Source organism: Echiichthys vipera (assembly GCF_963691815.1).
Source record: "Echiichthys vipera genome assembly, chromosome: 15".
NCBI lineage: Eukaryota > Metazoa > Chordata > Actinopteri > Perciformes > Trachinidae > Echiichthys > Echiichthys vipera.
In genome coordinates, this window is record NC_139840.1 from 5092893 (window position 1) to 5106189 (window position 13297).

Here is a 13297-nt window from a genome sequence, read left to right on the forward strand (position 1 = left end):
GTAACACGCTAGATGGCTAAATTGAGCTTAAGAGAAACAAGAGTAAACAGCACATTTTCTTGTGAATAAAAAAATGGCCGTTCTTAAGCTTTATATCTTAATCCGAATGTAGTGTAATGAAAAATAAAGCCCGCGGCTGCCGTATCATTTTTAGAGACACCACATGCAGCAGGTAAAAAGATTAGAGACCTCAGATTTGAATTTACCCTTTATGATCTTTAACTAATTGGATGAGCTGAGCCGCCAATTTAATCACTCCATTTTATTCTGAAACTGCATCAAGCTTGCAAATAACATAAACTGATGAAATTTGCTATTGAGCTTTTCACCTTAATTAAGGAAATCATTTTCTATGTAAATGCTATTACTAAGCTAATATGCTGTTACTAACACACTGCACACTCATGCACGTGACACATGATTAGTTCTATTGATAGAGCAAGAGCATGGTCTTTACTGCCTCATTGTTACTTGATATATAATAAAATAATATATATATTATACCACTTGGTATATTTTCAGCAGATAGTTAGAAGATCATACTCGAAGGTTGCATATGTAGAATCTTTATTAAAAGCTGTATTTTTAAGATAATATCTTACCTTGATCTGTAAGCTAACTTTCAACGGTAGCGGCTAACGGTAGCGGCTAACGGTAACTGTCAATCCCACTCCTCTGCAGTACTTGTTTTATGATGCGATGCCTGGTCTGACGAACCTGTAAACCCGACTGCTTTTAATTATTCTTTGTTGATGCGACTACGATCTTGAGACTCTCGATGGCAGTGTTCTGCTCATTCTCCATATTCATACTCCATTTAGATTCTAATTTCTTTTTACAATATATGTGCAGAACATATTGCAGTAGTGTTTTCCAGCCCTGATAAGAACAACATGTATATACAGATATGCATATAGAGAGAGAGAGAGTTCAAATGTTTTTTTTAACACTCAAAGTACAGTTCACAAAGCATTTCCTGTTTCTCATGATATGGTGAGAGCAATCTGGATGAGCTGAGAGTTTCCCATGTCTGGATTATGGCAGCTGGACAGTAAGAGGACTCTGGTTAAGGAGACTCTAGAGAGTAAACCAAACCAAACATTTGTGACATTTTGTCCTCGCAAACACTCAAGTTGTTTCTGACCCACAGTTTGTAAGTCTTAGCAAACACTACCTGTCTGCTGTATCCTGCATCCCCATTCACTGCTTTCGTTTATCACTTAGTTTCACTCTTAGCTGCTGAAATGCTCCCTGTGAGTAATGCTTAATAATACCTGATTAATTTTGCTTCCTCTGTCTCCCCTCTATTCTCTAGAATGCTGAGCCCCAGATGCAAAGCCCCAGAGACGTGGTAAGACTCCGCCCCAACACTAGCCTGCAATTAAACCCACTTCCCCAAATTGCCTCCTCCTCTTTAACAGCTCCTACTCCTTTATTTAGCCTGAACTCCTCTTTGCATGGGTGGTATTAATCTCCACTAGGAGAAACACAGAATGTTATCACCCATTTGGGACAAAAACATCAGCTTATGCCTGCATTCAGGGTTCCCTCGTAAACTAGCTGGTGAATCAAAGTCTAAGTCACTATGCCTCTGTATAAATGTTAGTCAGTAGTACTTATTTCAATCTCCATCCAGAGTTGCTCTAACAAATCACAATTTCATGGTTCATCAGTATGGACCGTTGAGGCTGCGCTGCAAAAATAATTTGCTCCATCACTCCCCTCAGAGCTGTATTTGTCAGCGAAGGTGGAAACACATGGGAGTTTGCTTTATTCGTCGGGCTGTGGATAAGGATGTCAGTCTGGCCGTCTCGCAGCAGACTTGCTCTGATATGTGAGGTGAATAACAAACAGCATGTTATTGTTTTACTTTATTGAGGGAAATATGCAGTCCAGCTGGCCGTGGCTCTCTCAGTGCCACGTTCACACAAACTTTGACAAATTCGACACATTTTATTTATTTATTATTTTTTATATAACCCGGCAAAAGACTCAGTGAGATTAAAAATCTCCTTTTCAAGAATGTCCCATCCAAGACTTTAATAAAATGGAAACAAGTAAAAAAAAAAATAACATCCTTTAAGACACATAATGACATCTGTAATAGAGGCAATTGACACATCGCTCAATGCCTCATATACAAAAACACCCAGGCACTGATGCTAATAAACATCCCTAATGTTGGGGTTGTACCCTGCAATGGCAGCAGATGTAGGTTTACTATGAGAATCACCAACTGTTACGGTACAGTCTCCACGGCCTGATCGTTACTCTTCACATGGTACCCTAAAAAACTCCTCCGCCACAACAGCTGTTAAAAGCTCATCTGTCTTTACTGCTGATATTAAAAGGCCATTCAGATTTCCATAACTCTCCACTTACATACCCAACTTGAGTTATGATGTACCAAACGCAGACTTCACGCCTTCACATCTGGCCTTACCTTCAGCTTGCATCTGGCCAAGTGCAGGTAATTGGTTGCGTTTTTCCGCGGCGCGCTCGCAGTGTAATTGGCCGGTTAATTTGATTGGCGGTCGTACCTGCCAGCTGTGTGGATGATCCTCATCATCAAGAAACATTATGGCGAGACTGTGTCGATTATTGTGACTGCAGCTGGCACCTCTCATGTGCATTCAGACGTGTGTGCGTGTGTCATTCCATCAGTCATAATAGTAGAGAAAGACGCCAGAGAGTGGACTTCTACCACTGCTGCTTTGTTAGTGAGCAAAGCATTGCACTTTGGCATCCTGAGATCAAACGAGCAGGGAGAGAAAACTTGAGTTTTGAGTGTTAATCATAGTTTTGTCCTTTGCTTCTTTTCCCCCCGTCAGTAATGTAATAGAAGCCAGAGAGTTCAGCTTTCGGGTTCGATCATCTGGCAACTGCTCTATAAGTTAGCTCTGTTCGTGTCAGGTGTTGTCTCTTTCTGACATTATGGCCTGGAACTAATAAAGGCAAGTCATCCATATGACTATTCAAATAGATCCACACTCAACCCTTATATATGTATGTACAAATACTGCCTTTAGGGATTTTTGGAAATTGTTTTATTATTTTTGGATGTTTACCTCCCGCCCCAAAAAATCGATGCAACCCTGTGGCTAAGACCCAGAGAGACAGAGGCAAAGCACCATGGCCATGCTGTCTCCTCTCTCCCCGGTTTTGTCTCTTATCATCTCCCTCCTTTCCTCCCTTTCTAACTCCAAACCTCCAGATGAGTCTCTCTCCTCCTCACCCTTTCCCAGAAACATCAACCGCCATAATGGATTCAGTGCCTTTCAGATGTTATCTGTTGTCAGGCGCCTCATTTTAAACATCTCGCCGCCGCCAACAACAACAACAACAGCAGAGGCACCGTGATGGTGCACAGCTTTAGGTGCAGGGTGTGCATCTAACACAATGGGGCAGCTTTTAATGGACACGCATCCATTTTCAAGTAATAGATACCTCTTACAGTAGATGAAGAGATACATGGTTGTTGAGGGGTAGGGCGGAAACTGATGATTAATTTCATTATTAATCACTTTGATGAATCGACTAGTCTACATCATTTAAGAAAATGGTGAACAGTGTTTAATGTTTGGTTCCCAGAGCATAAGGTGATACCTTCGAAGAGTTTTTGTCCCAAAACGGTCCAAAATTAAAAAGTTCTGATAATAATAATAATAATTAATAATAATTCATTTTATTTATATGCCGCTTTTCAGTGACCGAAAGACACTTAAGGTGACATGAAAACAAAAACAAGGGGGTAATGACAGTGAGGGTGGGACAAGACAGCACAACAGTAAACAGAAGCAATAATGATGATTTTTTTTTTGGAATTTCAAGATTCAAGATTTATACACGAAAAAACTTTCTATGTGGCTTATTTGATGTGTGCAAGTGCAAATAAAGACCGTGGGATGAATTTGCGCCGGAATTACACTTTAAGTATATCTGATGATTTTGTGACTATAGAGGATTCATTTCTTCTTCTTTTCATCTCTACAATTAAGAAACTGCAATTAATAACACACAAAGCTAACACTAACCAAATCTATTCTAATATGTGCAACTTTAAGATCTGAGGGTTTGCCTGCACCACCCCCCCCCCCCCCCAAAGTACACAAGAAAAAGTATGACAGTACAGTGTGTCTGTTTTGAGGTGAAAAATCCCCAACATAATCCCGCTATGGGGCGACAGTAGCTCAGTCCATAGGTGATTCGCTGGTTCGAGTCCCTGTGTGGAGCGTGGACTGGTGGCTGGAGAGGTGCCAGTCCATTTCCTGGGCACTGCCGAGGTGCTGTTGAGCAAGTCTAATTCATGAAAGAGAAATAGCCGGGGTTTTTTGGGTTTGGCGTTGCATGACTCATCCTGTGAGAGAGAGCTCTGTGGAGGGTGACTCGGCAGACAAAATGCAGTGGAAACTCAAGTGGGAAAAAAGCACCCACTTCTTGAAATCGGTCCAATGACCCAAAACTCACCCGCATCTTTACAGCAGTCCAGTAGAGGCTGTCGTTACCTGTGTGACACCTGGGTATAGTGAGTTCAGCTTTCAAATAATATCAAACCTTTGCTCATTTCACGTTGTTTTTGCACAGCAAAGCTTCTTGATTCATTATCAAATTTGCCTTTCAACCCCTCAGCCGTTACATTTACATCCTTCACCACCCCTGTTCAATATTTGCCCACCTCGCTCTATATTTTCTCACCTCATCACACTCCTGTATTGACTTATTAAGTGGTCTCTATCTAAGGGGCCCTTGTGTCTAACCTGTTGACTTTGACTGCTCCCTTTAGCCCCCAAGGCAGCCTGCGACAGCCGTGAAACCCCACTGGTTGATTGAGGTAACTGCTGCATGACACCACCAGCTTGAGTCGTTCCGCTGTATAGGGAAAAGGCATTAAAGGCAAATGAAATACTCCGGGTGGCTTCACGAACAGACTGGGAGTCATTTAACCAATTCATTGCTTTACCAATGCTCTGCAGAAAGCAAACATTTTTTTTTTTTTCTCGCTTTCTCAGCAGCTCTTTGCCTCTCTTCTTTAATTTTCATCGCATCTCTCTTGTTTCTGTCTTTGTTGCTTCCCTTTATCTCTCTCTCTTCCACACATTCTTCCTCACTTCCCCTGTTTCTCTCTCTCTCTCTCTCTCTCACAAACACACACACACACACACACACAAACAAACGACACACTTAAAGACGCAGATCCTCTTCCCTGCTCCCCACTTCTACAATAGAGCACTGATCAAAGGCATCCGTCTTTACATGCCTGCCCTGATAGTTCCATAATGGGCCCATAACGTGAACATTCGGCTCCATTGTTTATGCCATTAGTCACACAGGCTTATGGAAAATTACTGCAATGCTATATTGAAAAGCCATCAGCAGTGGCGGCAGTAATGCTGCAGCAACACCGTGCCAAGATGCTATCTATCACACGGGCATGTTTCCTCTCCTCTCCGCACACAAAGCTGTTATGAAACGGCAATCTGTTAGCACGTTGAAGTGTAATGCAGAAGGCTTTCTTGATGGCATGATATAGCCTTTAACATGTGTTAGCTCTTCGTGATGTAGCATGAATATTATATCCAAATGTACAGGACTTTCATTTTACAATACTGTTTGTCTATAGATGTGGTGGCATTTTGTCGGATTATAATGTCAATACATGTCACAGCGGTTATGACAAATCATAGTTATTAACACAGATTATTTGCAGTTCAGTAAACTGCCAGTGTGTGATAATTATGAACTCGAATTAGCAAAACATAAGTATTGACATTAAGGAAACGGCAAACTGCAGCAGAAGGTCTGTTTATCTAAGGACAATAGAACAACTAATAAATGATTGGATTGTAAATAATTAGCACAAATGAATCTAATCATTAAGCAATGAGCTTTTTATTTATTATTTTTAATGCCATATTCCTTTTATTCATGTAATTACGGTAAAGACAGTGTGTTTCCATTCTGTGCTGCTTTATACCACTACATTTAAGATGGCTGTATACTTTTGACTCCTTCATGAAGGTTTATGTTCAAAACATAATGAGCTTAGTAAATATAATATTTTATTATTGATTGAATAATCAACAGTATATAAAATAGTTAGAAGTAGCACCTCGGCCAGCTATGAGATGAAGAACCTGCATATCTGTTAAGGTATCAGTAATATGTACACAATAAAATAGCATGAATATGATCACACTTGGATCATTTTGCTGAATGTTTAGAGCCCCACTAGTATGGGATTTTTGAGTCCCAATTTGATTTTAGAGGTGAAAAATTCAAAGAATACAGATATGCCGGCAGATAAAGTAAAGCTTCACAGCTGTAATGAAAATAGAGCTTTTCTATGTGGATTGTGCACTGATTTTACATCAATATGACTCTGCAAAGGTATTTAGAAGACTACTTTTGTAAACATAATCACTGTTTTAAAGAATATTTAACATTATTATACATTATACATACAGTGTATTGCATCGTCAACTATGTCACCATCTTTGGAGAAGTTGTGCTATACATTCAAGGGTCCTATGCAGTATAGAAAAGTCTGGAATTTAAGTCATTTCCAGGTCTGGATAAGTACGAAAAAAGGGAAAAGTGTATGGAAAAATGTTTTTGTTTATCTCACTTTCTTAAAATAAAATATATTAATATATACAATTCAAAACAAGTTTACTAACGCAACATAACCGACCTGTAGATGATATGAAATAATCAAGTTGGCTGTAGAAAGGTGTCAGGTTACCGTGGTTACCGTTCTCCGCGCGACTGCGATTCTCATTTATTGAATTTTTTCCACACGTGTCGTCTACATTTTGTTTATTATTATTTTATTTCTTTATTTAAGTATGTTTACTCCATCCCAAGCCAACGAAGCAGAGACTTGTTATTTCTTTTGTAGTTCCTGGTTAATTGTCTATCCCTACTGTTGCTGTCTGTAGTGTTACAGGTTCACAGTTATTCATTTCACGTTGCGTTGAATATGTCTCGGTTTGGAGTTCATTCACTTATATGAGCTACAACGCATATGATATCCTGGACAAACTGTGAGGATGACACCATTTCTAAATCACCTCAAGCATCAAAATGATGCTACCTATGTGCTCTGTAAAAACATATTGGAAAACGTATACACCTGTACCTCTGGGACCGTTTTATCAGTCTAGCTCTTTTATATTTGTGTCAATATTTCTGATTGTACGTTCTGCACCCAAATGAATATAACTTTTACGACTACCGAGTTCTTTTACATGGTAGTGTTGCTGCTTTGACTTAAGTCAAGTAACAGTGCGATGGCAGCATAATAGCGTAGAGTTTCTCTCACAACAGCGAATCATTACAGGAGTTCCAACGTTGTATCATTATTAGCACTACAGAATAGCCGCAGTGATTAATGGTTGCAGCCCTGGCTCGATACTTTTTCTCTGTTCCGTAGCGGCCTGTTGGTGACACGTACAAGTCAATCAGAGAGGGCCGTCCTGCCACAGAACCGGCTCTCCGGCTTAATTAAAGTGATGTTTCAAGCTGCCACCTGGCCCGTACACACACATATTACAGCCCCCCCTACAGCCACCCTCCACGCACACACTCACAGTATACTGTTACATGGACTTTACTGAGGCCTTTCAAACATTGCAAACTTAAAAACACACAAGCCATATGGCGCACTTCACACATACACACCTCAGATGCACATACACGACTACACATTCACACATACTCAGCGCACGCATACATGAAGCGACAGGGAGCAGCTGCTGGTGTTATTCCTCGGGGTTGGATGAGGTTATAAATGCTTTCTAGTGGGTTGTGGAGCTCTGAAGAGTGAGCCACACAGTCTTTGACTGTCCAAAAGGAAGAGGGAGGGAGAAAGAGACAGGGCAGCTGATCGATTCTTCCCCTACATGCTACAGCTGTGGTGCGTCAGTGGTGTGTGTTGGCAGTGGAAGGCGCGTGTGTATGAGGATGACATTTGAGTGAGTGCACACGCTGTTTTGTGTGCTCGTACTGACACACGTCAACTTATAGATGCAAACAGACCTGCCTTCTCTCTCTCCCTCTCTCTCTCTCTCTCTCTCTCTCTCTCTCTCTCTCTCTCTCTCTCTCTCTCTCTCTCTCTCTCTCTCTCTCTCGCTCTCTCATCACTCATTTATACACACACACACACACACACAAATACCTGGATCCCTCTCTTCTTCCATGCTGTGTCACAGGTATTTGATATTCATGGTCTATCAGCATGGAGTTACAGCGAGACGTGTCAGAAAGAGTGAGAGATGAGGGGAGGACAAGTTGAGGCTGGGAGAGAGTGAGTTGTGAATCGAGGGGAAAAGGGGAACAATGAGAAGACGGGACAGCGGAAAAGAGCCAGGAGAGAGAGGTGGAAGGAGGAAGAAGAGGGAGAGAGCTTTAAGATGTGTTTGTGTCCACATAGCTTTGGTCATAAAGTGTGGATGGCAAGGGGAGAAAGGGATTAAGGGGGAGAACGGGAGTGGTGAATGTATAGAAAGTAAGGGAGGAATAGGGCAAGAGAGTCAGAGTATGAATAAAAAGAGATAGATTGTGCTACAGTAGGCAGCCAACAATGCTCTCCATGCCTGACTTCCCCTGACCAATTACACCCTTCACTGCCTCCTTCTTACCTCCCTCCCTATTTCTTCCAAATTCCCCTTTCAGATGCCATCTAATCGACAGTTTTGTTAGGCTAAGTTGAGCCCGCCGCCGACCCGCTTATCGGCCCAGGCGCTGCAGTGGAGGGAAGCGCGCGCGAGTTTGGAGGGGGGGAGAAGAAAGCATAAGTGAATGGCGATTTTCACTTTGCTTAATGCTAAAGATTGAATGGAGAAGAGCGGCGGCTCTGAGGGTGCGAGGTGTCCATTAGATGTGCAAAGTGGGAGAGGTTCAGGGGTAGAAGGAAAGTGAGAGAAGGGAAGGCAGCAAAAGAGAGGGCTGTGAAAGGGGAAGTGATAGACAGCAGCGGGTGGAAGAAACAGAAAAGGTGAAATATAAGTGAGAGATGGATGCTGCACATGTGAAATCTAGTGTTTTCAGGTTCTATTTAGTGTACACAGGAAACAGGAAAGTGCTGAAGCCCTTCTTCTTTATCCTCTTTCAGTTAACAGAACTGCACATTAAAGCATCTGGGCAGGAGTGGGAAAGACCGACCTTTACGGAGCTGAATTTGTCAGGTCTCTGATCTGTCCCCTCCTGTTCTCTGTGATCACCTTTACTGTGTTTGAAACAGACAAACTCATGATACAGTTGTTGTTATCTACCTGTGTTTCTGGTTCTTGACTTAGCTTAGAGATGAAACCTGTAGCTGCATCATTTCCTTCGACTCTGTGCTCAGAAAGGATCCAGCTATCCATTATTTTAGTTATCGAGCATTCTACCCTTTATTCCATCGATAAGTTGAGTTATTGGATAATACTTTTGCATAATTAAAGAGCAATAGCAAATATACGAAAGAGAAAAAAGACAGGTCTCTTAAAATGAACAACTAATTGGTTTCTTTTCTTGGAAATCACCATTCATCTGCATGTGCTGCCCTGCTGCAGTGAGGCATAGCCTGTTGAAAGTCGACTGTCCCTATAAATGCCGGATGCGTAGACTGGGTGCTTTCTACTGAGATGCTGAAGCATTGACTTTGTGCTATTGTCAACTAGTTGAGTTTTATAGAATGTCTTGCCTATGCGTATAGTACACTGTATAGAGTTTTCATGTAGTTTATAGTTTATACTTTCTCTTGTTTTCTCTGGCCTGTCTCTTTTCTTGACCACTCATTATTATCTTTTCTCTTCTTCCACTTTGCCCATCATCAAATCAAATCTAATCGAGCCTTTGCGTCTTCTTCACAGTGTCCACATCCTAAGCACAATGTGTGACAGTCATAATCATCTGTGCAGAAAAACAGTGAGCTGCATATTGTAACACTGATCAAACCAAGCTTTGTTGCACAGAATTTGCATCGACGGTTTTTAGTAATCGAGTTACTCGAGTGTCTGGAGGACTCGTTTCAGCCTGGGTGCTGAAACATCACTCAAATGGGCTTCGTCTTGACATTACTGAGCGGGCTAAGGGCGAACTCAGACTGTCCTTCCGCACCGCGCCCCGGGCTTTAGGGTACTTGTCCCCCCTCCCTCTTCCCCCACGCCCCAGGCCTGTTTGTACTCACACTACCTGGGCCTCGCGCAAATGCTTCTTGCTGTCCATACGTCATCACGCCGTAACACGTCACACGCATTGATGACGTCATCACGATGCGTCGCTTTGTTTACAAATCTTTCCACAGACCTCAGAGTTTTTGTGCGTCTTGTCGACTGTTTTTGAATATTTTCATCGACCAAATCTGCAGTAAACACTCCACCTCCGCATCACACCAACGTGAACCTTTCACCGCCATTGTTGTTGTTGTTGTTAAATGTCCGTGCATGGTCCGTCCTTCTATTTTCTATGTCCGAACAGGCGCACATAAAATGACGTCAGAACCGTCGTAGGCCTTGTGCTCGTGCTCGTACTCATACACGTGCGCACCCTCGTGCTCGTACATTTGCAAACGCGCTCTACAAAAGCCCACCTCTCTCAGGCGGGCCGTGGACGTTTTGGCCCGGTGCGGAAAGACAGTGTGAGTGCGCCCTTAGTCTTTCCAAAAAGCTGTGCTTACCTTGACCATGATGAAACATAAGGTTGGTATTTTTAGCTCAGCTTTGGGAACACCAGCTTGGTGTCCAACACTAAGAGAAAACAATGACTTCTCACATATAGTCGTTTTAGTACTGGCATACTCTTTGAAACAAAAGGGAAGAATAAGTAGGGGATGGAGAGACAGTGGATGCTAAAGAAAGGAAAATGAGGGTGGTGGTGGGGGGGGGGCACAGGGAAAAAAAAGAAAATGAGCAGTGGAAATGAAGTGAAATAAAGTAGAGAGCAGTATAATAAGGCAGGTGAAAACAGGTGGGATGGAGAGAGAAAAGAGTGAGAGACACAGCCATGCAGTGAGAGAGGTGGCAGTTGTCTCCTTTTGTGTTCCACATGGATTCATGCCTTTCTGTCAGCCTTTCATTCACACTCCCTCGCTCGCTCACTCCGTCATTGTCATGCTCGCACTCTCTTTCTTTTCACCCTTCTCCTCTCGGCTCCTCGCCTTTTCACCCTCGCTCTATTTGTCTGCGCCTGCCTCTCGAGCCCATCACTCGTCTCCCTCCCTTCACCTTCGTTCAGCTGCTCTTACTTTGAGCTTTCTTTTCTCCCTCCTCCTTTTTTTTACTCTTCTTTTTGTCGTGTTTCCTCTTTCCTGTCTTCAGTAAATCAATCTGGTCCTCTGAAATCTCTGAAAATGCCTAGAATCAGGTGTTTTTTAAAGGCAGGGAATTTAAGGGAAATATCGCATTTGGATTTTTTGGATCAATACCGCAGTTGTGATTGTTCTCCATAAATGAATCTCCAGGTGTGATTTGGTTGCCTACCTGATAATAAAATAAGTGCTTTATTTAAGCCTCCACATCGTTAAAGTGTGTTATACTTTAGGGTTGTACAATCTGTCCATCTGTTGCATGTATATAGGTCCTGTCTGTGCATGTGTGCGTGTTTCGGGCATGTGTGTGTGTAAAATGAAAAAATAGAGTGAAAATTGAATTTCCCCATTGCGGGACGAATACAGGAATTCTCCTTCTTCTTCTTCTCCTTCTCCTTCTCCTTCTCCTTCTCCTCCTCCTCCTCCTCCTCCTCCTCCTCCTCCTCCTCCTCCTCCTTCTTCTTCTTCTTCTTCTTCTTCTTCTTCTTCTTCTTCTTCTTCTTCTTCTTCTTCTTCTTCTTCTTCTTCTTCTTCTTCTTCTTCTTCTTCTTCTTCTTCTCCTTCTCCTTCTCCTTCTCCTTCTCCTTCTCCTTCTCCTTCTCCTTCTCCTCCTCCTCCTCCTCGAAGACTATCATTGGCTGAGTGTGACCATATTTGGTTTCATGTTACAGTTTTGCTTGCAACAGAAATTGTAAGATCACCATTTTCTCTTACACTTCAAACTTTCCAGATGTTAATGCAGCATATGGGATTTGTAATGGACGGGATTTAGATGCAAAAGAGATCAATATTTTAATTAATGATATTATTTCTATAACAATAGCTCCTATCAGTTAATGCATGTCTTATTTTTGAGTAATAATTCATTTCTTTTTTTCTGTTTTATTATTCTGACCAATTGCGGTTTGAGAGGATTAAGTGGGTTTTAGTAATTTTTAATTAATTAGCCTTAAATTCAATTCCAGGCAGAATGGATTGGACTTACTGTTGTCTTGTGTGTTCCTCCTCAGCACTTCCTGAGTTGTGTCTGATATCAAATTGGCAGTTTTGTACAGCTTTTGTTTTTAATTTCACCGTGAACATATTCCAGGTAGCATACATTTGTCTTTCTGGGACATGCAGACACCCTGATCCTTCCTTCCTTCTGTTCCCTCCCTTCCCTTTATACATCCACATTTTGCTCTTCTCCTCTTCTGCCCCCCCCCCCCCACCTCCTTCCCCACTTTGCCTCTCCCTCTATCCCTCCTTCTTCCCCCCTCCTCCGTTTTCAACCCAGAGCAATTCCATTTCTCTCCGAGCAAACAAAGGGAGCTAATGACATGCTGACACCGAGCCCGATGATTGAATTCATTAGGCGTGCACAATAATTGCCAGGCATGAGCGTGCACGCACCCATCTATTCAGAGGACAGCTGTCAAATAATAAGCAAGAGAGAATAGCTTTTTATTGTTAAGCTGGAAGAGAGAGGGAAAGTGAATATAGAAAAGGCGTGAGAGAAGCACCTGTTGTGGAGGGGAAGAGAGAGAGCACTCAGCATGTCAATTAGACGGCTGCGTTCATGCAGGCTTACTGGGAAGTTTACTGCCTTAGTTTCACGATCCAGGTGCACGGCATGTCAGATTTGTTCTTTGGGGCGGAAAAATCAATGCAGAAGTGCAGAAAAGTGCAGTTACTCTGATGGCCGCTTGAGGCTGACTCAAAGAGCCAGTCAATCCCCACGGACCCCCATGTTGAAACGCCCACCTTTACAGCAGAAATAGACCTACAGTGTGTGTCTCTGCAGCTAATTTCCCTGTTCATGACAGCCGTAAGGGGGGTGATTTTTTTTTCTTTAACTCTTCTCTCGGCAGCACCTTGTATGGTAGCCTGCCTCCATCGTGTGTGTGAATGGGTTAAACTGTAAAGCGCTCTGGATAAAAGAGCTACGTCCAGTTAATGCAGTCCATTTATCAAACATGTTGTCTTTATGGTTGCTCAGTTTTTTGTGATTCTCATATCCTGGAAACT

General features: G+C 42.4%; 1 protein-coding gene across 2 annotated transcripts in view; it reads left to right on the top strand.

Annotated features, from left to right (window-relative positions):
- pard3ab (par-3 family cell polarity regulator alpha, b) overlaps positions 1-13297 on the top strand; it is a 262720-nt gene that overhangs the window by 143747 nt on the left and 105676 nt on the right. For both annotated transcript variants that reach the window (XM_083928368.1, XM_083928369.1), the window contains exons 12-13: positions 1316-1351; positions 4784-4831. In XM_083928368.1, coding sequence (XP_083784494.1) covers positions 1316-1351; positions 4784-4831 — 84 coding nt within the window. The remainder of the gene's footprint in view (positions 1-1315; positions 1352-4783; positions 4832-13297) is intronic.